The 25,429-nt window shown below is 42.8% G+C and overlaps 1 protein-coding gene and 1 long non-coding RNA gene across 12 annotated transcripts in view; both read left to right on the top strand.

Moving 5' to 3' along the window:
* Nucleotides 1-25,429, top strand: part of setd5 (SET domain containing 5) — a 35,175-nt gene that overhangs the window by 5,940 nt on the left and 3,806 nt on the right. For 2 of the 11 annotated variants that reach the window (XM_035630222.2, XM_035630221.2), the window contains exons 2-21: nucleotides 11,007-11,266; nucleotides 15,221-15,323; nucleotides 15,714-15,976; nucleotides 16,476-16,534; nucleotides 16,635-16,822; nucleotides 16,973-17,011; nucleotides 17,602-17,892; nucleotides 18,239-18,387; nucleotides 18,540-18,657; nucleotides 18,781-18,890; nucleotides 19,106-19,355; nucleotides 19,558-19,641; nucleotides 19,761-19,922; nucleotides 20,028-20,405; nucleotides 20,500-20,760; nucleotides 20,990-21,107; nucleotides 22,852-23,081; nucleotides 23,702-23,758; nucleotides 23,862-24,347; nucleotides 24,755-24,847. In XM_035630222.2, coding sequence (XP_035486115.2) covers nucleotides 11,007-11,266; nucleotides 15,221-15,323; nucleotides 15,714-15,976; nucleotides 16,476-16,534; nucleotides 16,635-16,822; nucleotides 16,973-17,011; nucleotides 17,602-17,892; nucleotides 18,239-18,387; nucleotides 18,540-18,657; nucleotides 18,781-18,890; nucleotides 19,106-19,355; nucleotides 19,558-19,641; nucleotides 19,761-19,922; nucleotides 20,028-20,405; nucleotides 20,500-20,760; nucleotides 20,990-21,107; nucleotides 22,852-23,081; nucleotides 23,702-23,758; nucleotides 23,862-24,347; nucleotides 24,755-24,847 — 3,699 coding nt within the window. Of the gene's footprint in view, nucleotides 1-11,006; nucleotides 11,267-14,041; nucleotides 14,137-15,220; nucleotides 15,324-15,713; nucleotides 15,977-16,475; nucleotides 16,535-16,634; nucleotides 16,823-16,972; nucleotides 17,012-17,601; nucleotides 17,893-18,238; nucleotides 18,388-18,539; nucleotides 18,658-18,780; nucleotides 18,891-19,105; nucleotides 19,356-19,557; nucleotides 19,642-19,760; nucleotides 19,923-20,027; nucleotides 20,406-20,499; nucleotides 20,761-20,989; nucleotides 21,108-22,851; nucleotides 23,082-23,701; nucleotides 23,759-23,861; nucleotides 24,348-24,754; nucleotides 24,848-25,429 lie in introns of those variants that run through there. The other 9 variants (XM_047332973.1, XM_047332972.1, XM_047332970.1 and 6 more) reach the window with 9 other exon arrangements.
* Nucleotides 887-6,178, top strand: LOC124850073. Its single transcript, XR_007030938.1, has 3 exons — nucleotides 887-4,915; nucleotides 5,471-5,601; nucleotides 5,989-6,178. It is a non-coding gene; the product is annotated as an uncharacterized LOC124850073 (long non-coding RNA).

The raw sequence follows: 25,429 nt of genomic DNA, 5'->3' as shown, positions 1-25,429 counted from the left end.
AATGAATGTCTGGTCCCCAGGTTTTTCCTGTTCATGTGTACCTTGCTTTGTCACCTTGAGCAAATGGTTCCTGTTGGGAAGAGGTGGGAGCTTTGTTTTCTTTTATGTGAATGTCGTTTTTATCCATGTCCATTCACAAACAGTTGTTTACTCAGACCCCCATCCACCGCTCACACACCTTTATCACAATTTTGGTTGTCTTTCCTTCAGACATTTTGGGCTTGTTGCATTCATTTCATTAACTTTAAAGAGTCACTGAGGGCAAGTCAAAGTCTTAAAGAAGTTCAAAATGGTTGCCAAGTCCCAGCAGTTTTTATTTATTTATTTGTTGGATGATACCTCACAATCATACATTGGCTTGTCTTAAAAGTGTGCTGTGCTGCCAATATAGTGAGGTGGAGTAGAGGCAAGCCCTTGTGTTGCTCTTGATAAGACTGTCAACCTAAATAGGAAATGGAAATATCATGTAAATGTGTTTGTCATGCAGCGAGATCACGTGGTGACAGACAGAGGGTGTCTCTGGTTTATGTTGTGCCAGAGACTGAGCTTATCAAAGGACAAGATGGCTTTTTTGGGATTCATGCCTCTGCTAGAATACTACTTGGAATACATCTCTCCCCACATTTGGTAATAGACAATGGCTTACAGGGAATACAGCCATTGTAAGGACAAATTGTCCTGCCCACTAAAGCTCTTTACATATAACAGGTTAATCACAATCTGTGCAGCATTGGAGATTTTGGGTTAGCTTCAGACTCCAGTACTTGTTGGTTCCAGTCTCATTAGGTAAATCTTGATAGTGTTAATTTCCTCCATAGGAGCAGCCAGCATTCAGATTGACTTCAGAGGGAAAGTGGAAACAGGAGCAGGACAGAAAGAGGTATTGAAGCCCAAACAGGCAGGAGTAGTTTGCCTAGACCTTTCTTTTTCCCCCCTCTAGTTTACTGAGTCTCAAACAGACAGTGGCTGGCTTGTTTGCCCTGAACAGATGATTGATTTTGTGTCATGCTGGCCCTGCTGTCAACTGCTCTCTCTCCCCCACTCCTCTTATAGCTCTCACTTGGCCTTTGTTCTCCATTGTGCGACTTTCATCCCTGGTCTGGTCCGGGTCCATTCAGACAGCTGGACATTATTGTGTTAATGGCGGGCCATGTTGCGTTCCCAGAATGCTCAACCACTCAGTACAACTGCAGCCTCATCGCTGTGCGACTTGTAGCTTCATCCAGTGACGATGTAACTCAGCAACATGCCCTTTGAAATACAGTATGAATTTGTTATTGTGGACCCAGATCTTTGCATCATATCTTCACGTCATTTGTTTACCTCCACGTCTCCAGCCTGTTTATATTTGTGTGCAGTTGCCCTAAACAGTTGGCGGGTGCCTCAGTCTGATCCCGGCTTGCACCAGGAGTGATTCAGCTGGCTGTGCAGCAGCCATATCTGTTTCATAGAGGTTTTGTGTTTTTGTAAGTGTTGCGGAGAAATGGCTTGTCCCAAGCACAGAACGCAATTTAGATTAGAGTGTGATGTTGTTTTTCTTCTGTATGGTGCTTCCACTTGGCTACTTGTATATTTTTGCTTGGTATGTTTTTTCTCACCCTGACTGTGATCAACTGTTATGTCACCATCACTAGGTGAAACCATTGTGAATCATATTATAATGTGTAAATAATCAACCTACTGTGGACATTCAAATACCTGTGCTTAAGTCTGCCTTTCTGATAAACACACTATCACACTACACTGTTGCGCCAGCCGTATGTTTACCATTTGTGACACATAAAGCAGGCAACTTGACAGTGGCCAATTTTTAGTATAAAGTCTGTTTGTTGCCTATCTGATATTGTAAAAGTGTTTGGGTGAGTGTGAAATTAGATCTACAATGAGCTTTGATTTCTCCCAAGCCGCATATCCCATTTGTCTTAAAGCCAAGCTCTATTGATCTGCCTGCTCTTCATCTTCAGTTTCCTCCCGCTGTAGCTCAACCCACATCGCGCTGGTGGGGATCAGCAGATATATTCATATCGTGCCTTGAACAGCAAGCATGTGTGCGGGGGCAGACTGAGGGGGCTGGTGTAATGTCATTGGACTGGATGTGTTGTGGAGGTCTGGCGAAAGCACACGTGGACACTGTATGAGTGTGGTGCAGTTCAAACCCCCAAAAATTTAGTTTTTATGCTCATGTCATCAGTCACCTTTAAGCTTTATGTGGAAAAGACATCTTGACTTATTTGCCCTGTTTGGCTTTGATAGACACCCTTCCTTCTACTAGTCAGCTACTTATTGTATTCAATGTGGTAGTGACCGTAGTAATGGCTGATTAAACCCTATGTGCACAATGCACACATTTAACAGGAATAGCACGTCATCGCATCACATAATATTACTTACATTGTTGAACCCAATAAACCACACTGGTAAATACAAGAAGGGAGTCAGTGTTGCTTGCAGTGGCATGAAAGAAATAAACTAACATTGTAACTAGTCACTTGCTCTATTATTACAATATTGCAGAGAGTATGAAATGTCTTTATTATTATCTGAAGTGGAAACAATCAGTCAAGGTATGAGTTCATGATCCAAGTAACAAGATAGATCCTTATTTGTTCTAGTTTATTATTTGAGTGCTGACAATTGATAAAACATTTTTTACAAATTAATTGCACAATTTGCTGTGATTAATTGCGATTAATCACCTTTTTCTTCTTAAGACTGAAGTTTGTAATAATGGATAAATGTAAAATGATGGAATTAATATAGAATCAACACAAAGGAAGTATTTAAATTCAAATACTTTTGTTTAATAGCATCTTTTTAACTTAGCACAGATTCTCTCCTGTGAACTACAGATTTCCAGTAAAACCATCAAGGCCAAAGTGAGTCAAGGAGGCCTCTCTGACATCTTTCAGATATCTAGCAGCTAAATATCTGGACACGTCCGGGAACCTTCTCCTGTGTGAGCTGTGATGTGATAGGCAGTCAGTGTGTCAACCTGAAAACGTGGGGGGGGGGGGGCTGTAGCACAACAACACAAGACACTTGCCTTGTCTGTGTTTCTGGAAACAAATCATTGTGCAGACTATATGCAGGGCTTTTTTCTCTCATTTTCATTGCAACTAGGCATGTGCTGGTATGAGATTTTGACGGTATGATAACCTTGGGCAAAATGTGGTTTCACATTATCGTGCACCTTAAATGTGCTATTGTGAAAATCTCTGGGTAAAATAAAAAAAGAAATATTATAACATTTGGAACATTAGTAAATGTTGTTTGCTAACATATAGAACATAATTGATTTTTTTTCTTGAAAAAAACCCACGTCTAGATGAAATTAAAATAAATGCAGTCTCTTAAGTGTTGTTGATGGCGATTATTTGACTGCTCTGTACTGCTTGTGTTGGAGACGGTTGTTCTTCTGCACATTACGCGACCTGGGGGATTCCACTGCAGTTTTTGGTTCCTTAGTGAGGATATATGTAAACACTGGTGGTGGAGAAGAGAGACGGGGTGAGGAGCACCAGCAGTGCTAGGTGCATCATTAGCACAGCTGCGGTGAGTCGCTAATCAAGCTGCAGCAGCCGGTGTTTTTTTCCCAGATTTTCCGTCCAGACCGTAGTGTAGTCGGGAAGCACCGTCTCGTTCCAATTCTCCGAGGCGTCTTCTTTAAACTAATGGCGCTGGGGCATTTATTACAGTGAGACAGACTGCAACCGGCACTGCACGTTAGCACATTAGCCAAACAAACGGCTCACCGCTCCGCTCGCTCTCTCTCTCTCTCTCTCGCTTGCTCGTACAACACTGGGCAGCGCAGCGCACGGGAATTAGAAGACTGTTCATACCGTCTGGACGGTTTGAAAGGAATTTGTGATTAGTGGTTAGTGGTTTCGGAACCGTGGCCTTTTGATACCGTGGTTTACATGTAGGACCATGACGTCACAACGCAATGCATTGTAGGGTATTAGGATACGGAAGTTCTGTAGAGAACAGAGTTGTGATGTAGCAACTGGTGTGTAGTGGATAGTGGTTGTTTGATTTACGATCACTATTGTTGTATGTGATTTGGTTACTGCTAAACATTGCTAATCGCGATTAGCCAAAACGCTAACTAATTTCATCACAACTAGCTGGCTGCATTGCTACATAGATTAAAGAAATTATGTCTGGGGGGTTTTCCTGCAAACACAGCAGGTAGTTCACACCGGGGGTCCCTGTGGAGAGGGCGATATCCAGAATCTATTCCCGTTTCGCGTGTGTATTTTCGTGATAAACGTCCTTTAAACTCCTTACACTCCTTCCTTGTCTGTATCCATCTTTAACCAGGATGGTTGGTTATGCCCCACATGTCGTCACACAGGTCAGCTGCCACAGGAATTAAATTTAATGCGTCAACGATTTAAAATTTGTTTAATGCGATAAATATTTCACAATTAAAGGTAGGGTAGCCGATTTTTGTGAGAAGCACTTCGTCATATTACTTGAAAGTCTCGTAACATACCGATAGCGATGAATTCATTGAATGATCTGACACTGAAAGGAAAAAAATCTCTCATCTGTGGCCAAGGGATGACTTTAAAAACCACAACCAATAAGAAAGTTTGGTCCGGAGAAAATGATTGGATGAACCGGCTTTCTCCCTGCCTGCGCGCACTCCGCTCGTTCACCACACCGTGGGGTGCTTGATCAGTCACCTGCACCGGAAACAAACGGAGCTGCAGAGCTATAGCTACAGCTTGCAGACGAGCTGCTACACTGAATTAAAGAAGAAAAGAGTTGCAGAATGGCAGAGAAAGTACCTACAACAGCTTCCGGTCGCAACAGAAAGACAGCAGTTGGATACTACGAGGAGTAAAAAGAGTAAACATCGGTGTGACTCTTCAACGCTGGCGTCAACTCAGTGAGGAGAAGAGGGTGAAAGGTAATTATCTGCTTTGTTTTGGGTGAAAGCGGTTAATTTTCTTGAAGTATGTAACCAACGTAACTGTTAGATAGCTTGTGTGTGTATTAGCCAGCGCCAAGTTAGGTTCGCTGTAGGACACTAGGTAAGTTAGCTAATGCTACGTTAGCTTGTGTGTATCTACAGCTATCATAGCTGCCTGTGTGTTCGCCGGGTGTGTTCACTTAAGTTGTGAGCAAATGTTGTTTGATTGTTAATCTATATTAGCTTTGAACAGGATGTAGCATTACGTGCGTGTGGAGCGGGTGGTGTGAGAATGCTGGAGTGCGTGGCTAGAGGCTTGTATTAGCAGTTGATGTGCATGTTGCAGTTTGTGTGCAATAATAAGTGCTGCGTCCCTCAAGTACCATCAAGAAGTCTCCATGTGGTATTCATCACACTGTTGGGCAGCTCCCGGAGCGATGCAGAGCTTCAGCCCTAGAGAAACCGTCTCCCTGCTCCCGACTACAGTCCATACTGTTCAATGTAAGGTAATATAAACATTTCACTAAGTTGACCTCCTTTCTCATATACCAGGTACGGCAAGTTGTACATGAAGCAGTCCAGGACCTGGAGGTTACACACTGAAGGTTGTCTGCCATGGACCAGAGCAACGAGACCAGACGATCCCCGTCAACAGCTAGAGAAGCAAGTCAGCAGAGGGCCAGGTGAGTCGGATTATGATACTATAGGTTGAGCATGAAGTGGTAACGTACTTGTGCACAAAAGCTACTTTAAAATCCATATGTCAATGTTGTAAAAAATTCCAAAGTGTAAACATTTATGCCAGGTGGGTTGTTTAGAATTTTTTTTGTCTTTACACATTCTCAACCTCAGAACTACTTGTTATGATTTTCAATATTTATCTAAACAAAGTCATAACACATCCATATGAAAGTGTGGTTGGTCCACCAACAAATCACTACAACAATTATACTTGGCTCCCACAAAAGGTTGCACAGAAAACTGTTTTTGTCACTGCAGATAATGCTGCTGCAAGTTTTGTCAGTCTTTCACAGTAATGTTGATTTATTCTTTTGATATACTTTCTACAGGACCACTGCCTAAGAGTCGACGACAGCACAGGCTGACCAGTCAGCCGACAGACCTTCTTTGACACTAAAGAGCTAGTAAACCCTGTGCAGACAGTTTATACATTTTTGTACATATGTTGTTTTTGTTAATATTATAATATATATTTGTTACATTATATGATGTTCCAAAAAATAAACAGGTGTCATGACACAATGTGTTCTCATTATTTGTGCAGCTTGTAAAGAGGTAAATGTAATGTTTGGATTGTTTATGCTGTGAGTATAAGGACAAGGCCTTGAACATTTTAAAGATTTTTATTCCAACAACTTAGAGCAGGTTGAACATAAATGAATAAACATTGGTGTTGCACAAAATACTGTATGTGCAAAATGTAAAGCTCCATATGTGGCAGCCTGGACACAGGAATCATGAAGTTGCCCACATCACTTTGTTTCCATGTCTGTGGGCAGGTCTTGCAGACACAAGTAGGTTGACCTGCAACGGGACGGCCCAGTGGAGGAGCATCTGCTGATGTCAGCTGTAGTAAAACAGCAGGCTTGTGTCATGTCACTGCTCCAAGCTCAGTCCTCGAATTCCGGCCTAACACATGATTAGATTGGATACATGATAAATGATTAGATGTATGATTAGATACATTGAACAGAGTCTGGAGTAAACTCATAGTCTGAGCCAACAACACTCATCGTGGAAGCGCTGACATGCTAAACATGGCATGAGTCCTTTACAAAATGTACCTTCATTGTGTCAAACATTAACAGGAATAAAAGGGCAGACAGCTAGAAAAGGTGCTGCAACTGTTTCATCGTCACACAATATGGCTGAAATGGGCTTAAGTTTAAAAATATAAACTCAAAACAAATGTTGGCCATGTAGTTTTGCTAACCGTGTTAATGTTTTAGCTTTGCCTGCAGCTAGGCAAGCCTGCTACAAGTTACTGCATCAAAACTCTATTTTAAATGATATTTCCCAACACTAACATGTTAGCTTGACAAATGTGCCAACCAACAAAAGCCATGTTCATTGTTCACATTTATATTATGATTATGTCACGTGTTTTCTTACTTAGGAATGAGCCACGAACAGTCAGTTAGCGATGTTGTGCTCCGCTCGAGGCTTCCTCCTCCGATATAGTCAGGCAGCAGTGCACATTCATGTGTTGTCGGGGAGGGGCTTAAGACAGAGGTCTCAAGGAAGCTAGGACTTTTCGGGCGAGGTGGGTTGAACATTAGGGGTGATTTTTGAAATCGCCTAACCTGCCTTTAACACAATGATTAACGCGTTAATGTTGACAGCACTAGTTTCTTTTGCTTTGTAGGAGTTGGTTATATGCTAATTTTTTATTCTGCAAGGCTGCATCTCAAATGACCAATATCAAGATAACAGGTTTATTATAGAAGTTTATCCATGACATATTTGTGTAGTCACCTAACACAAACCTGTTGTTTTTGTATTTTGTGACTAACAGGATTGTTCCCACATTGAAACAGTATATGTATTCATTGTTCCCGTGGAAAATTATTCCTCAGGATGGAAAAGCATTTGAAAATAATTTCATCCAAGCAACACTAAGGCCAGCACTAAGCTGTAAACAAAATTGTGTGTTCACAGTCCACTGTTGAAGAGAGTGAGTCAATACAGCATACAGTTTAACAGCATCCATAGTAGATGAAGAAGTTTCTATTTTTAAAATAAAACTTTTTAATTACAGTGGGAAGAAAAACCAATTAAAGGGTGGAATTAATTGCATTCATGAATGAACCTTTCATAAAATTTGGTTATCTTATATCTTTAATTAAGTTACAGATGGTACAAGCACAATCTATTTCAAATAACAACACACAAATTACTGTATTGTTTTTGTTTATATTGAACACATTTGGAAAAAGTATGTGATCCCCTCGTCTAATGACTTCAATAAAGGCTAATTTTAGTCAGGTGTTAGCAAACCTGGTGTTCAGTCAGTGAAACCAGATTACTAGAGCTACTTCAAATTTAAAAACACTCAACACTGAGTTTATTGTTTCCAAGAAGCTTCGCTGAGGGGAGATATGAGAAGATTTAGGATTAAGAACTTTTGATTTGCATAAAGCTAATTCATTTTTATTTAAAAAAAATATCCATCCAGACAATCCAGACATCCAGACAATTGTGTTATGGACGGAGATATAATCTCCGTCCATAACACACCTGAAACAGTCATGTAACTTTTCACATACTTGTAATTGTCACAGATCACTCAAGATCATAAAGATAAAGATTCGAAGATCTAGATGTGTGAAAGCATGAGTGCATTCACACATAGTTAATATGTAGATATGTGTTTTCATGTTGCCCTTATTACATCAACCATGAGACCCTGTTGTAAATCAGTCTAATTTTGAGTTCATAGGGCCAGCTGTACTTTCTATAGGCACCATATCTTCATGTACATGACATGTCTATTTTTGTTCCTTACAAAACCTTGCTGGGCTGAGCTCTGTTCAGATGAGGTGTGGCTTTTTCACTGTTCATGCCTGTGAACTGCTGTGCTTATGTTGTCATGGTTGGATCTGTTTTTCCCCCTCCTTCTGAAATGTGATTGCTTTATTATGCCAGGGAGGGACACATTTAGTAATTAAAGGAGAATGTAGTAGTTACTTAAGGACTGCACAATACCTGTCCACCAGAGTTAACAATGTCAGAATGCTAAATGTGTATTTAAAAAAAGAAAAGTAGGGGGAGAAGAGTTATGTGAGAAATGATAAGAGAGAGGGGGGGGGGGTCTCTTTTGCTGTTCATTTTGTCTTCATGTCCCTCCTCCTTGGACTTGTCCCCAAAATGGCCACTGTTCTGGAAGTGAAAAGACTTTGTTGATCCTGCTGGTAATTTGAGTCAATATTCATGGCCAGAGGAACAAACAAGGAAGGGCTGGAGCCGGGAGGTGGTGGGGGAGGAGGAGGTAAAGAAAGTGTTTCCTTCTTTTTTTATGGAATTTACCTCTCTAGTTTACCGTCTGGCTTTTTTGGAAGAGGTCCAAATAGTGACTCGCTTTTTGTGTAAGTTAGGAGCAAGGTGGCTATTTTTGAGGCAACAATCATCCACAAGGAAAATAAACAGCGAGTGGTTTTTGAAAACGCTTTGAATGGGGCACCATGCGATCCCACTCCATGTCATCATGTCTAAATTTGTAACAAACCCAAGTAACCATAATATCTTAATTCTTTCCTCTAACCCCATGCCTCTATAAGTCCTCATCCGTGTGTTTCAGTTCCTATTGAGTCCATTTGAGTTGTACCAGCATTTTCTGCTCTTGTAACCAAAAGCTATGTGACATGTCTGGTTGCTACCTACCCATGTGTATCCAGCTGGATGGGGCTGACATTCTGTGTTTGAAAGTGAGTACAGTTGAACTGACCTTGACATTTTTGGAAGTCCCCAGCCTGACTGGTTGCCTTGGTGCTGCAGAGTGAAGGCAGCAGTTGCTGTAACTAGGGGACCTCTACAGAAATGTCATGCATCCTGTTGCTGTAAATTCAGATGGCTTTCTATTAGTAAACTACCATATGCTTGAATATCAGGGTTGTGTTTTTCGGTGTAACAAAGGCTTAGATTTTATGGACTTGTATTGTGGTGAATCTAATCAGACTGGTGTTTGCCCTTGGGATGACCTAGCCGTAAGCCAAATCCTCTGCTCAGTGTGTGAACGGAGCACAGCGGGGCCTGTTCCTCTTTGAGGCACACCGTCGCCGCTTCACACTTCCTCTGCCTGAGTGGCTGAATGAAGGCAGAGCTGAGGAGTGTGGGTCAGTGTTTCAGCAGAGGCTGGTCACATGACAAGAGGGCTGGGCCTCAAGTTGGATGACTCACCCCTCCAGGCGTCTGGGGGGAAAGCGCCTCCTGCTGGTTCTATTAATTGGTGCATCTTGATCTGTAAAGCCCCTGGTTATTTTTCTGTTTTTTCAATAGCCTCCCCTCCTCCCCTCCATTCTGGAAGCATCTATCTAGATGAGAGACAGACCTACTGCACCATGTTCATATTGAGTTATCATTTTAGATACAGGCAAATGAAAGGTCCCTGCTGCTTCCCACATAAAAGCCTCCATTGTCAACATGAGTCAGCACATTCGGCTCTTCATTTGGCATGTAAGGATACAGTCCTTGCGTGGTGTTAGGTTATGTGGTCTTGAAAAACCCTTTGGCAGTGGCATTGACCCCTTGCAATGGAGTCCTCTTTACCTTTGTTGTAGCATTGCTTCCATTTTTGAACAGGTCTTCATTTTCTGTCAGTAGAGAGCTTAGCCAGTTGCTGATAAGTAACTGCCTTGTTAATAACTAATGACTTTCTGATGGGTTATTTATGTAGGTTTTTTATGAACTAGTTAAATATTAGTTTGCTCTGTTAATCATTAGCCTGGCATAGCCAGATCAATACTCAAATGCCTATTAGTCTGGGACCTCTTGGTTCATTTTCTTTTTAGTACTTTTAGTCAAATACTCGTTCATCAGCGGCAGCCTTGGTTCTTTACAAAAGTTGCTTACCTCCGCGTCGTGGTATAAACCCCGCCCATTATCAGATAATCAGTTGTGATTGGACTGGCAAGTCTTCTGCTGGGGGAAATCCCTCCCAATGGAGGTGATCCAGCTCGTCCCTTGTATGATGCAAGTTAGCTCTTACAAATTTCCTGCTATGGCAATTTGAAATATCTGTCATGAAAATCAGATATGCAGTAATGTGGTGTGTTTTCTGCAGTACACCACATTGCAGGTGCAGTTTATGAAGCAGTGGTTGATCAATCACACTATTTGAATGTAAATATATATTTATATATTCTTCATAATTTAGGCACTAAATTTAACATGTCAAATAAAGATGATAGAATATCAGTTGTCATGCATCAATCCAGAATTTGACCAAAATTAAATTGGCCGGTGATGTGCAGGTTCACTCGGTCATATCACATGCTAAGTCATGGCTGTATCCACACCGTGTATGAGTGTAGAATTCATGGTCACTCTGTCTGTTGCCCTATCTCCTCAGGTCCCCCATGACCGTAAGCCGTGGGCTACGGCTCGCTGGCGCCCCACCTTTGGAGTGGTCTGTTGCTGTAATTGGGACCCTGTGATTCCTCATCTCACCACTCCTCCTCCCCCCCACCCCCATCCCATCCTGTCCCCCCTCCCCCTCCCCCCTCTTCCCCCTCTCCCACGCGCCGCTGTGCTGGACGTCATGAGCATAGTAATTGCGCTGGGAGTCACCACACCTGAAACCTCTTACTCAGATATGGCTGCTGGATCCGAGTAAGTACTCACCACTTAGGTTAGGTGGGGCTCAAACAGTTGTCCTCTCATCTATCAGAAAGATTCAGTTTATTTACACCATGAATTTTTGTTACTGTTTTTCCCAATAAGTTTGACCTGTTACAACATTTTATAGCACCAACCTACATGTATCAGTAAGATTGTTAAAAGCATCACAGGTCACAGTCATTATTATTCAACATGTGCTACACTGTTAAATTGTTGAAGTATTGAGTTTTGACTTTAGAGTACAGGTGAATTTTAATAAATTGTTTCAAATGCTTTCAATGTATATCGAATGCATTAGCATTCAACGACAAATGTAATCTCTGCTGTGACCTTGACCTTTGACTGATTTTGAAAAATTTAAATAAAAACAATAGTGCAGATTTTGACCCTGCTCCAACCAATGTGCTAAGTTAAATCCAAATTCAAACACAGACAGACGCCACCATTTGCGATACACCCGTCTGCTACCTTGTAGCGTGCGTGTGACAAACTGCTGTTGGTTTACCGGATAATCTTTGTGAATAGCTGCTTTAATGTGGGACACCAAGAAAACAGATATGCCCCATGTAGAAAATTTAAATCCCATTCACGATGTCTGAACTCATTTTCACACTTACAAGTACATCTTGTCGGACCACTTAAAAATACACCTGGCCGATATGGGAAAAGATCGTATCTCGATTCTCAATAATTTTTTTCATATTGATCGATATCGATATATATCACGATATAAGTCAAATCACTATTTTTGTCAAGTTTAAACATTGTGAGATGTAAAGTTAACTTTGGTTTAATATTTAAACCAAAGTTAATTTTGGTTTAAAGACCCACTCCACTTGAACTCATGGCTGCTGCAGGATGAGTCCAGCCTCCGGTGGGGCGTCGGTGCTACAAACTGAGCTAACCGACGCCCCACCGGAGGCTGGACTCCTCCTGCAGCAGCCATGAGTTCGACTGCCATCCTGGCCATTTGCTAAATGTCCTCACAGCTGTAATCACTGTTAACTATCAATAAAAAGCATAAGTAATGCCCCAAAAATATCTTTAAAAAAACAAATCTATTAAAGACTCACTCCAGGCACGTTTAAAGTATATAAAAATAAACTGCTATGCCTAATATCTGTTTAACATTGTTTACCCCCAAATTTGTTTTAAAAAACCCTCTGAAATGGGGCTGGAAACCATACACTCTCGCTCCCTCATTGAGGAATTCTGAGACTTCATGAGAACACAGGGCGCGACCCGCCCACGACATCTGTTGCTGTGCTGTACTGTAATGCCTTTGCGTCGCGGCTTGACGGACCTCATGTCGGTCTGATCGCGTCCGGCGTGGTGCGATGCTTGGACTGGAGGAGAGGGTTGCCACCAACACGTTCGGTCTGGATAGAGCAACTGTGAAAGGTTTAAAAGAGCGCGCCCTTCTGGTTAAACCGCACCAGCGCCAGCCCGGAAGCCCACCACGGGTGCAAGAGAACACAGAAGGCGAGTCGGGAGACCAGACCAGCACGCGCGGTAGAGGAGGTGGTGGAGACTGGAAATCGTAGCATGAAAAATTTGCAGGAGAGGAATTTGAATTCACCTCTTTATTGACCAAATTTGCTCAGATACATGTCCCTATATTCTTTTTTGATTGGAGGGGGACTTTAAGTATTATTTATTTTCTGTGAGAAGTTGAACATGATAAATGTACTGAAGAACATTATACAATGCTGCTGTATAATGCACTTGTATAAACATAACTGCTGCAACTGCTACAAATGCTTTTGACACAGTTTGCAGTGCACACTACTACCCAGCTTCTTGTCGGACTTTTATATTTCTCGGACGCTTCTTTTAAACAATGTCCTCGTCTTTTGAGCCTTGTGTGCCGGGACTTCTTCTTCGGGTAATGCTGTCGCTTGAGTTAACATTTCCTGTCCTCATTTTATCTTTTATCTCACTCTCACTCCTGACGGACTGATGTGCACGCTGCAGTATCCCACACATAAACAGAGCTGCTGTCAGCTGCTTCTGCTACACTGCCGTGTGCGTCATCCTAACTTGACGTGGTTGTAACTCTATTCCAGCCACATGATTGGTTCGGCACGGCACTATTCTCCATATCATTGGCTTTTTGTGTTTTCTGTCAAAACATGGATGGAATTTGCTTTATCGAAGTTATATCAACGCGTCTGAAATTTCTATTGAGGAAAAGTTGTGTCGCAATAATTATCATTATCGTTTTATCGCCCAGCCCTAGCCCCCTGGCACTCGTTTGACCTATGACCTAAAGTATTTAAAAGTAATTTATAATGAACATTTCAGATATGTTAACTCCAATTTGGTCAAACCAGGCATTTATGATGATCTAACCACTAACATGTGAAAATGCTTGTCATTGCAATCAGGTAGAGGGGAAAAAAACATTGTCCCAATCAATAGCCAAATGTAATCAATGGCCGAAACAATAGAAGTGTTGCGAATTTTTACTTTCCCATTCCATTACAGGTTTGATGACGGTAACCTGGAGTTCCCAGGGATTCACTGTTGATGAAAAACAGCTTAAGTTAGACTATGACGAGTCATTGCCTTTAGAAAAAGGAATTATTGTTGTTACAATAGGTTTCAACCAGTCAATATACTGTTAATAGAGCAGATCAACTCTTTTGCTCAACACAACACAGTTTATGGAACATTGCTGACCTCTCCCCTTGGTTCACATTTTTCTACAACTGCAGCACGTTGTGTTGTGATAAATATGTTTCCTTCCTTTCAATATCCTGTCAGCAGTTTTCTGTGTTCTTCACAAAGTCTGCTGGAGAGATCCGAAGAGATTGGAAGTACAGTCCCCCAAAGACTAAACTTTACCAGGCAGAAATACAGTATGTGATGCTTCAAGTCAGGCTGGCTACTCATTAACTTTAAACCATCTTAATGTGAAGCAATACTCTGACCCCTGTGTAGGGCTGGATGATGATTATGATGAACAAAAACCCCACAATTAGCATTCTTCCTCCCCATCAAAGCCATTTTGAAAATACAGAAATGTCAAAGTGGCCTGTTGTTGCACTCCTAACGTGGAGAGCAGAATGTCCTCACTTTTATTTTCATATTTTTTTTACCAGAGAATTTGCAAGGCAGTTGAAACTTGATTTGAATGTTTCACTGTTATGTGATAGTTTCAGTAGTCTAACTGGTTGCAGTGTGTCATCTACCAGGGAAGATTTCATTTATGTTTTTAATCATTTGCCCATTTTGTCCAGAGGGACAGTTAATGCAGCCCACAGAGCCTTATCATCATCCCTGTAATTGTTTTTTTAAAATTGCGATCACTGTGTATTCTGTATCGTCTAGTCCTCTCTCTATATCCTGGAGGTAGACTGGTATACCTCAACATCAGGCCCTGGCTGTTAAGAGTGGTGTCTGAGGAAATGTCCACAGACAGCCACATAACAACACCTCCACATCTCAGTAGGTAACCCTACTTATGAGACTAGAATTATTTGAAATCCAGTTGGCCTCTCTCCATCCACCCCTGTTCACGACCCTCTTCAGTTCCCGCCACACCTCAGCCAGGAGGACTGACTCTAACACAAGGGAAAATACACTGTCTCTGCTGAGAAACTGACATTTTGTCAGTTTGATCCTTTTGACATTTAAGTTTGCTCAAGCTTTGGAGGACCAAGGGGAAAATGCAAGGTTATTCAGTGTCTAGCCAGACCTCAGTTACAGGGCAGATGGAGTTGCATAACATAATGGCCACCCACATTTCATTTCCTAAATTGCGGCTTTCCCAGGATGGAAAGGCATCTTGCTGCCATCTAGTGTCTGATTGATGTGTTTTATTAAAACAGTCAGTAACATAACAGCCGTGTAAAACCTATGGTGGAAAATATCTACTGTTTCATACATAAAATTCTTGTTTTATCTTTATTCCTTTAAGTAATATATAAATATTTTTTCCAGCCCTGAGTCAGTTGAAGCAAGCCCTGCCGTGAATGAGAAAAACTTCAACAACCACAGCTGTGGGAGCGCACAGGGTCATGGGTATCGGGGACTACCATATGCTGTGAGTAAATACTGCTCTTTTATAATCACCAGTTCTAATCATAGCATGTTTTATTTCAGTATTACTCTCTATTAATCAAAGATGAGTTGGCTACAGCTATGAACATTTTGAAAGCTAAAATAATAAATCCATTTAATCTGTCCAATCATTTCTTTTTTTCTAATCATATCAATTCTTGTTCTATGAAATAGATTAGTACGAGTAAAACTACGGACTGGTTCTAGTTTGATTAAATCCATGAATGTCTATCCTACTGTGAGTCTTCTGTAACCACAGACTACTTCTGTTATTAACAGCTGTACTGTTTCACATACCTTGTTTTTTTGCCCCAATTTTCATTCGTCTCCATTTTCCGTTTCCCTTTTTTGCCTGAACACCCGTTGTTTGAAGATGCAACAGTCTTCCGTTGTGTGTTGTCAGGATCACAACTATGGCGCACCCCCTCCCCCCACCCCACCCGCCTCCCCGCTCTCCCAAACCATCATCCCCCGCATGGATCTCAACGGTGTGGTCCTTGGCTCCCGCTATCATGAAACCACTGAGGACAACTCAGCAGACAGCGACAGCTCCTCAGAGGAGGATGGGGCCATTGCCAGCTGGTGTCACTGCAGCCTGACGCCGGATGGCCTGCTCGTCAAATGTGACAACTGCAGGTAAGAGGTGATGGGCCCCAACCTGTCTGTCCTAACACTTCTCACTGTGGGATCAGCCACAAGTTATTCATGACAATTTTTTATTACCTAAAAAGCGTGAAATATCCACATAGAAAATTCTGATGACACGGGTAACGGTTAACACTGAATATTATTATCGTTATTATTATTATTATGTTTGAGGATCCCAACTAGAAGATCATTTTGAAGACTACTGTCTTTATTTTTGTATCCAGGACCAGTAACGTACAAAGAAAATCCACTAAAAAGTTTAATATCTAGCTGTAGTTTACATATGTTTATAATTTGGGATATGTAAATGTTTTGATGAGAGCAATGGCAGATCTACTACAAATAATTTGCTCAACTTTGAGAAATGTTTTCCCTGCAAACTTGTTGGTTTGTGCTTGGACTTTGAACAACATTAACTGAATCTGCACCTGACTTTTGGTCATTTGTTTTTAAATGCTGGTTTGTTTTGTTGTCATTTTTGTTGCAGAGGACTCGACAGGAGGAAAGGAGCAGACGGCCAACACAGGAAGACAGAAAATGTCTCGGGTATATGTCTTCTCATATTTTAGTTCATTCAGGCCGTTACCTGTGCTTTATGAAGTGTATCACTAATTGATGGTCTTTCTGCGTATATTTGTCTTGATAGCTGGAGAAAGCAGTGCCACAGAGAGTGGTGATGAAGAGGTGTCGCCCTCCACCATCTCCTATACCGCCACCCAGCATACACCCACCAGCATCAAACTCACTGTCAACCGGGTCAAAAGGAACAAATCCAAAAAGAGGAAGAAGAGCACAGAGAAGGCTCGGGGAACACCGAAAGGCAAAAAAGTCAAGGTGCGCAGACAGTTAGAAGCGCAGTGGTTTAGTACAAGTCAAAAATCCATTGGATCTAATTACAAGATCCCCACACTGAGAACTGTTTGTATTGAGCAAAAAAGATCAATATGTTTCTGTGTTGATATGGGTTAATTTTCCCTTTTTTAGGCTTTCAGAGAGGGTTCAAGGAAGTCCATGAGGATGAAGGTAAGATTAATGTTGACCTCACATTTATGTAAATGCATGCATTACAGAGTGCAGCCTTGTCCTTCCATCTGTTTTGGGTGCACCACCACTGCAAGGGCAGCATTAGAAACGTGAATGTCCGTAACTATTCAATTCAATTCAGTTTTATTTGTACAGTGCCAAATCCCATACACTATCTCAAGGCACTTTACATAGCAAGGCAGAGACCTTACAATATTACAGATAAACAACGGTTTCTTATGTTATTAGACTAAATTCATCTAGATTTGTAGGACACCACTTGCTTTCCTACTTCTACCTTCTTTTTCTTAAAGACGACAGTGGCAGGGGTTGTATACAATGAGGCTGCTGTACTAAGCAGATCATCAACTTGTGTGTCAGCATAGAGAGTATGAGTGAAGCTGATAAAGGACAGAGTTTACTGTCCATGGAAAGTAGCTAATCTACAATGTTTATCCAACAGCTTTCTACTAAGTGCTTAATGTCACACATTGACCATAAACAGTCCTGGAATGTACTGGGTTTTGACTCCTTTTTCTCCTCCTATAAGAAAATTTCTCAGTCGACTCCATCTTTTCTTCTCCGTCTAGAACTCAACAACAGAAGCCAGCGTGCTGGATGAGAACACAGCGGAGGGCTGGGAGAGTAGGATCCGCCAGTGGACAGACCAGTACGAGGAGGCTCTTGCGAACCAGTACAGCGCTGATGTCCAGACACTGATGCAGCTCCACCGTGCTGCCAGCACCACCGCATCAAAGACCGAGAGCGGCACCACAACACCTCCCTCCACCACACAGATTCACACCTCAGTTGATGCCATGGACACCATCAACCGCACTGAGCTGGCCTGTAACAACACGGTGCTGGGCTCACAGATGCAGGTTAGTCCGTGTCTTTGTCCAAACTCAGTGCTTTTGGACCAATCAACATATTCATTCAGTATGTTTGTCACAGTGCATGCATGTAAAAGTTCAACATTGGAAAAGGTGGAATGTCCCAAATTAAGCCCCTAATAACACATCATAGAACATATTTTATTGACTGATAACAAGTCAAAGGGTGCAAGTTGGTGTCTTCCAGATGTCCCACAATCTAGTCCATCAGATAAATAACTTGCATGATCAGCCTGTTTGGCAAATTACCAGTCACTTTTTCAAAGTAAGGTCCCGTTATATTTAATATTTTCCAGCTGTTGCAAATAAATAATTTGTGATTGGCTTTTTATAGCTCCAGTTGGGGCGGGTAACACGGGTGCAGAGACACAGGAAGATCCTCAGAGCAGCCAAGAACCTGGAACCAGACACACTCATCATTGAATATCGGGGAAAGGTCATGCTCAAACAACAGTTTGAAGTCAACGGGCACTTCTTTAAAAAGTAAGAAGTCACAGTATATGACAATGGGATATAATAAGTTTAGTATTTATGTGCAAAGACAGCTGGAGACATCCTCAAAGTCCATTGTTTTCTATTTTGGGACTAATAAACCAGTTCCTGTTATTAATATCATTCTATTCATATTTTTCCAGACCCTACCCCTTTGTGCTGTTTTACTCAAAATTTAACGATGTAGAGATTTGTGTTGATGCACGTACCTTTGGAAATGACGCACGTTTCATCAGGAGGTCCTGTACACCCAACGCTGAGGTCGGCCCCTTAGCTTTTCTTAAATTTGATTACATGTCAATAATGAATCTTTTATTTATACTTATATAAGTGTGATACAGAGTTTCTTCAGGGTGGTGTTTTTGCCAAATACTGTTTCCACAGGTCCGGCACATGATTGCTGAGGGTATGATCCATCTGTGCATCTACGCTGTCAGCCAAATCACAAAGGACACTGAGGTCACCATTGGATTTGACTACGAGTTCAATAGCTGGTCAGTACTGATCCTAATGCACCTTTTAACCCTCTTAACCAGACACTAAAATAATCCCTTCACACAGCAACAACAAAGAGTGGTAATTTTCCTTTCTAGAAACATTCAGTAGATAATATGAATACAACACATGTTGGTATGAGGTGTAAAGTTTTGTTTTCTCTGAAAACTGGCTTGCAGTCTAATCTTCTCCTCTCTTGGTAACAAACCGACAGTAATTACAAAGTGGACTGTGCCTGCCATAAGGGCAACCACAACTGCCCAGTGCAAAAGCACAACCTGAGCCCCAGAGAGAGCTTCCTGTGCCCCCCCTCCCTGCTGCCTCCCTCTCCTTTGGTTGGTGCTGAGACACGGCGGAGAAAGGCTCGGAGGAGGGAAATGGAGGGCTGCCGGGTCAGCGATAGCAACCAGACCCCTGATGAGCAGCAGGAGGCCAAAGAACTGCAAGGGACAAGTGATGCAGAGGTGTGTGTGTACGCGTAGATAGATAGATATCACACCAATGATGACTTTAGAATACACTCAATCAAATACTAATGTGGCAACAAAGGTACAGTAAAGTAAAACAAATAACTGGGCTTGTAGTTTTTAAAAATGCATACAGTAGCTTAAACTCAATGTTGGGTAAGATGTTTTCCTAATGTGCTGCCTATGCATGTGCAATTAGGAGAGACTGCTGGATGAGTTGAAGGTGGAAGAGGGAGAGGAGGGTGAGGTGGATGAAAATGGGGTCACCATCTCCAGTAAAAGAGTATGGCGTTTTACAAATTTTTTCTCTCACCATCAGTCATTCAAAAGACAAAATCTTTCAGGTAATTCTCTGACGCTACCTGCGTAACTCAAATCTCATGCCTCTGCCTGTTCATGTAGACATTTAACAGCCTGGAAAGGAGGCGAAGGAAAGTGGGAGGAACAGAGCTAAAGGAGGATGGAGTGGAAACTGAGGAGGGGGCAGGAAACCCAACAGGGAACACTGCGCCACCCCACGGCACTGGAGTTGGGGTCAGCACACGACGTACTTCCTATGTCATGGTCAGTGAGAAATAACAAATTGTTTCTCCTCTGTCTGTTAATATTCAATTGGGTGTCTTGACGTTGCATCTTTGTAATTCACCCAACTCATACTTTCTGTTACAGGAAGCGTCATCTATAGAAGAAAAGACGTCATTACCCTACCCTCCTACCCCAGTTGCTCCCCCAAAACCTGCAAGACCTACCAAGCCTCGGCCGAAAAGTCGGATCTCTCGGTACCGGTCAAGCTCATCGCAACGGGCCCGGCGGCAGCGTCAAGCCCTCGCCCAGCAGGCAGCGGCAGCTGCTGCGGCCGCGGCGCTGACGGCAATGCCGTCATCAGCTGAGCAAGGGGCTGCACTGGACGAGGAGGGATCTCAAGGTCCATATAGTGGCGAACAGGGCCACGGAGAGAGTGGTCTGGGGGGTCATGTACTAGATGGAGAAGGTCAGGGTCTAAACTGCATAAATAGAGGCAATTTGCGCTACCCCAAAACCAAGAAGGTAAGAATACATTGGAGAAAATGTTTGTAATTGATTTTTGTTGTTCTGTGGTCAAATCAGGCTTTCCCAATCAAATGTTATTTTGTTTAATCAGTACCTTGTGACCGAGTGGCTGAATGACAAGATCCCTGGCGGGGAGAAGGTCCAGCAAGAGGTGCCTGTTGAGCGCCCGCTGCGGATAACCACTGACCCTACGGTGCTAGCCACCACCCTCAATATGCTGCCAGGCCTCTCCCACTCATCGCTCATTTGCACCACACCCAGACACTACGTCCGCTTCGGCTCCCCCTTCAACCCAGAGAGACGTAGGCCCCGCCCACTCCAAATGGACGGCACTTACGGCTGCTACAAAAAGGTGATTGAAGCTGCAAGGCTTTAGAAAGAGATTAACGTATATGAATATAAAATAAATGCAAATATGGTTATCTTAAGTGTATTTGCATTTGGTGTTTAATCTGGAATAATCCAATTTAAAGCTGTCTAATCTTGGAGTTTTTTCAATGTGAAACCTAAATAAGCCTTATAGTCTTGAAGTCTAAACAGGTCAGTTTTTGTTTTTAACCAGACATGTTTTTTTGACACAGAGATGGATAAAGCAGGTGGAGGATGAAAGCTTTTCAGCCAGTATGGAGGACGGCACAGAGTCCACCTCCTCCCAGCAAAGTACCAGTAGCAGATCCACCCCCAACCCCCTGTCCAGTGGTACGTACATACCTAACGCTGGATGATTTGTTGGAGCCGCACCAAAGGTGGAAAAAGATATACAGTGCATACAGAAAGTATTCACAGCGCTCCACATTTTGTTATGTTACAGCCTTATTCCAAAATGGATTCAATTCATTTTTGTTTTCAAAATTCTACACACAATACCCCATAATGACAACATGAAAACATTTTAAATGTTTGCAAATTTATTAAAAATAAAGAACAAAAATATAATATGTACATAAGTATTCACAGCCTTTGCTCAATACTTTGTTGTGGCACCTTTGGCAGCAATTTAAGCCTCAAGTCTTTTGGAATATGAAGCTACAAGCTTGGCACACCTATCTTTGTCCAGTTTCGCCCATTCCTCTTTACAGGAGCTCCATCAGGTTGGATGGGGAGCGTCGGTGCACAGCCATTTTCAGATCCCTCCAGAGATGTTCAATGGGATTCAAGTCTGGGCTCTGGCTGGGCCACTCTTGGACATTCACAGAGTTGTCCTGAAGCCACTCCTTCGATATCTTGGCTGTGTGCTTAGGGTTGTTGTCCTGGTGAAAGATGAACCGTCGCCCCAGTCTGAGGTCAAGAACGCTCTGGAGCAGGTTTTCTTCCTGGATGTCTCTGAACATTGCTGCATTGATCTTTCCCTCAATCCTGACTAGTCTCCCAGTTCCTGCCGCTGAAAAACATCCCCATAGCATGATGCTGCCACCACCATGCTTCACTGTAGGGATGGTATTGGCCAGGTGATGAGCAGTGCCTGGTTTCCTCCAAACATAACGCTTGGCATTCACCCCAAAGACATCGATCTTCTTCGTTTCATCAGACCGGAGAAATTTGTTTCTCGTGGTCTGAGAGTCTTTCGGGTGCCTTTTGGCAAACGCCAGGCGGGCTGCCATGTGCCTTTTACTAAGGAGTGGCTTCCATCTTGCCACTCTACCATACAGGCCGGCCTGATTGGTGGTGTGCTGCAGCGATGGTCGTCCTTCTGGAAGGTTCTCCTCTCTCCACAGAGGAACCCTGGAGCTCTGTCAGAGTGACCATCGGGATATTGGTCACCTCACTAACTAAAGCCCTTCTCCCCCGATCACTCAGTTTAGAGGGACGGCCAGCGCTAGGAAGAGTCCTTGTGGTTCCAAACCTCTTCCATTTACGGATGATGGAGGCCACTGTGCTCATTGGGACCTTTAAAACAGCAGGAATTTTTCTGTACCCTTCCCCAGATCTGTGCCTCGAGACAATCCTGTCTCGGAGGTCTACAGACAATTCCTTTGACTTCATGCTTGTTTTGTGGTCTGACATGCACTGTTAACTGTGGGACCTTATATAGACAGGTGTGTGCCTTTCTAAATCATGTCCAATCAACTGAATTTACCACAGGACTCCAATTAAGCTGTAGAAACATCTCAAGGATGATCAGTGGAAACAGAATGCACCTGAGCTCAATTTTGAGCTTGATCGCAAAGGCTGTGAATACTTATGTACAAGTGATTTCTTCGTTTTTAATTTTTAATAAATTTGCAAACATTAAAAAAAAACATTTTGAATAAGGCTGTAAAATAACAAAATGTGGAAAAAGTGAAGCGCTGTGAATACTTTCCGTATGCACTGTATGGATCTTTATACAATGACAGAAATGTATGTGAACCTATTAGGAGTAGAGGTTCATTTACTTGTTCTTGCCACTGTAGATCATAATAAAACAACTGTCTTTATTCTGTCTTTGTCTTTTAAATCACAGAGCTCAATGCCCCGTTTAAAAAGCGTCTCTCGAAGTGTATGGCAGAGACGACACCAGCACCCCCAGACAACCTGCTTCGCCCGCTGTCACCCATCACACCGCCACTCCCAGAGGACTCCCTCCACCCGCTGCTCCACACCCCCTGTGGCTCCTTGCTGCCCAATGGCCTGACCTACTCACCCATGCCCTCGCTGCCAGCAAGCCGCTGCAACACACCGCTGCAATTTGAAGTAAGTGCACAACCACCTGCACAGCTACATCCACAGATACAGTTTAAGACACTTGTCTGTCAGAACTCACATTACACATGTTTATATTTGTGACGCCCAAATCTAGTATTACCCAACTTTGCCAGTCTGGCACGGCACATGAATCCCACATGAACACAGTGTAGGAGAAGATTCCGATTCAGAGTTACTTTATAAAAACTCGTCAATGAAAATCTTGGCTCTCGTCCTTGGCTGTGCGTTTGGTCTCTGTCAGTCACCCTGGTTTGTTTGGTCTTGTGGCTAAACATGAACCCAACAGACTGACATTCAGTAATATGTGAGTATATTGTATGTAATATGATTCAATTCAGTTAAACCAACCTGCTTGTGAGTTTACCCAGTGTTGTTCATTATTCCACATTTTTTTTTTCCATGCAGCAGTTTGTCACTGAGGAAAAAATGCTGTTTGTAGATGAACCTTTTGGTGCTTGACATAAAAATTTGATTTGGATTCAACCCATTGATAAGAGCTGCTAAACCTCAACATCAAAACACCAATAGAATCAATTTTCTGTCGATGTACTCAACACTCCTTGTGTTGGCCACTGAAGTTTTCTAACAGCCTTGGCTTTTCTCTTTAGAACATATCATCCCCTGAGGCTTCTCCTGTTCACCGGCCAGAGTCCATCTCACCTGAGGTATGTTCCCATCTCTCTGCCACTAAGTGCTAATGTGAACATTGCCGACTGGTTACTCCAATTTTTCTGATTCATTTTGTCCTTCCATTTCTATATCCTTCAGCCATGTCTTCAGACAGACTTTGAAGTCCACCGGCCTCAGTTTCCAGACCTTTCACTCCCCTCCAGCTTGGAGAGCCCTGTGGCCATGACCTCAGACGACCTGTCCCTACCTGGATGCACCTCAGGCCCAGATTCCCAGGGTCCAGTAACTGCAGGGACCAGCTCCCTAAACCCTGTGTCCTGTCCTTCCTCCGACCTAAACCCTCAAAACAGGGAGCAGGCCTTCAGGACAGAGTTCAACCTCATATACACTTGCTCGCCCCTCAATGCAAACTTGGGGAACTCCCTGGCCCCCGACTGCCGCCAATCCCTGTCAGAAGGAGGCTTTTCCCCTGCAGAGTCCTTTCACAGTTCCATAAGTGGCCAGGGGTTGATGGGAGATATGGGCCCTGGCTCCATGTCACCCTACGGTGAGCCTCATTACGGGGGAGGCTATCCAGACAGTGGCACACCTCCTCACACCAGCAACCCACCCCAAAAGAGGAAGGCAAGTTCTCCGAATTTTAATGCTGAGAATGTGAACAGGGTTTTTATTAGGTAACCTTTTAGGTAAATCTTGAGGAGTTTCTTCCATTCTTCTCAAACTCAAATGACTTTTTAGTGTGATATATCCAAACTGAAAAGCCAAACGTCATGATGTGCTTTTCCCCTTGCTCTGTGTTTGCCCATTGACTTTGTCTTAAATATATCAATTGGTCCGTTGAGTCAGGTGGACAAATCCACAAGCAGCAGGCAATTAAACAGAACGTATATAATCATTTTTTGTGTATATCTGAAATGATTTCCACTCTGTAGCTTTGACCTTCCCTTCCCTCTCCCTCAGTCCCCTTCCTCCCCCTCGCTGTTAGTTGACACTTTCTGCCAAGTCTCTCTTCCACTTTTCTTCCAAGGCAGAGGGCCAACCAGCATGCCATTAGTCTGCTGACAGGGAAGCCAGATTACCAGGCTATAGCTGTAAGAAGTGAATACAAGCCAGTACAAAATATGGTGAATATTCTCCCTACAACTACATCTTTAGAAGTGTGCATGTAAATATTGTTTCTTTGCATCTGCATACAACAACCCACCCCCCCTTCCCTCCTCCAGACTTACATTCAGTTCAGACAATCATCATTGCCTTCAGCACAAGAGGCCGATGGTTCATGACGACATGAAGCCCATGTGTCTTTGCTCCATCTCATCCATGGTTTCCAAACTGTGATCAGTGATCTGTCCAGCTCCACTGTAAGCAAAGAAAGTGTTAAAAAAAGAATTCCTGCATCCACCAGGAATGGATAGGTTTCTTTTTTGGCCCATATCCCTCCTTTCCACCAAATTTGTGAAAATCTGTTCCAACAAACAAACAAACAACAAATGGACAGGGGTGAAAACATAACTTCCTTGGTGAAAGTAACACATCATGCTCTCCCACCAGTGCCTTGTAGGGTTTTCCAAGGTGCCATTAGCAGTCGTCCTCACATGGTGTTAACAGTTAAATTCCCATTTAACACAATAGAAATACTGTCAACAGCAGTTATAACAACTTTGAACTCACCATAGTAACTGCTGAGATCTTATGTTGTGACCACC

This window comes from Scophthalmus maximus, chromosome 6 (genome assembly GCF_022379125.1).
Source record: "Scophthalmus maximus strain ysfricsl-2021 chromosome 6, ASM2237912v1, whole genome shotgun sequence".
In the NCBI taxonomy this organism is placed as follows: domain Eukaryota; kingdom Metazoa; phylum Chordata; class Actinopteri; order Pleuronectiformes; family Scophthalmidae; genus Scophthalmus; species Scophthalmus maximus.
The sequence above is the reverse complement of the archived record's forward strand: the minus strand, read 5'-3'. Positions and strand labels throughout refer to the sequence as shown.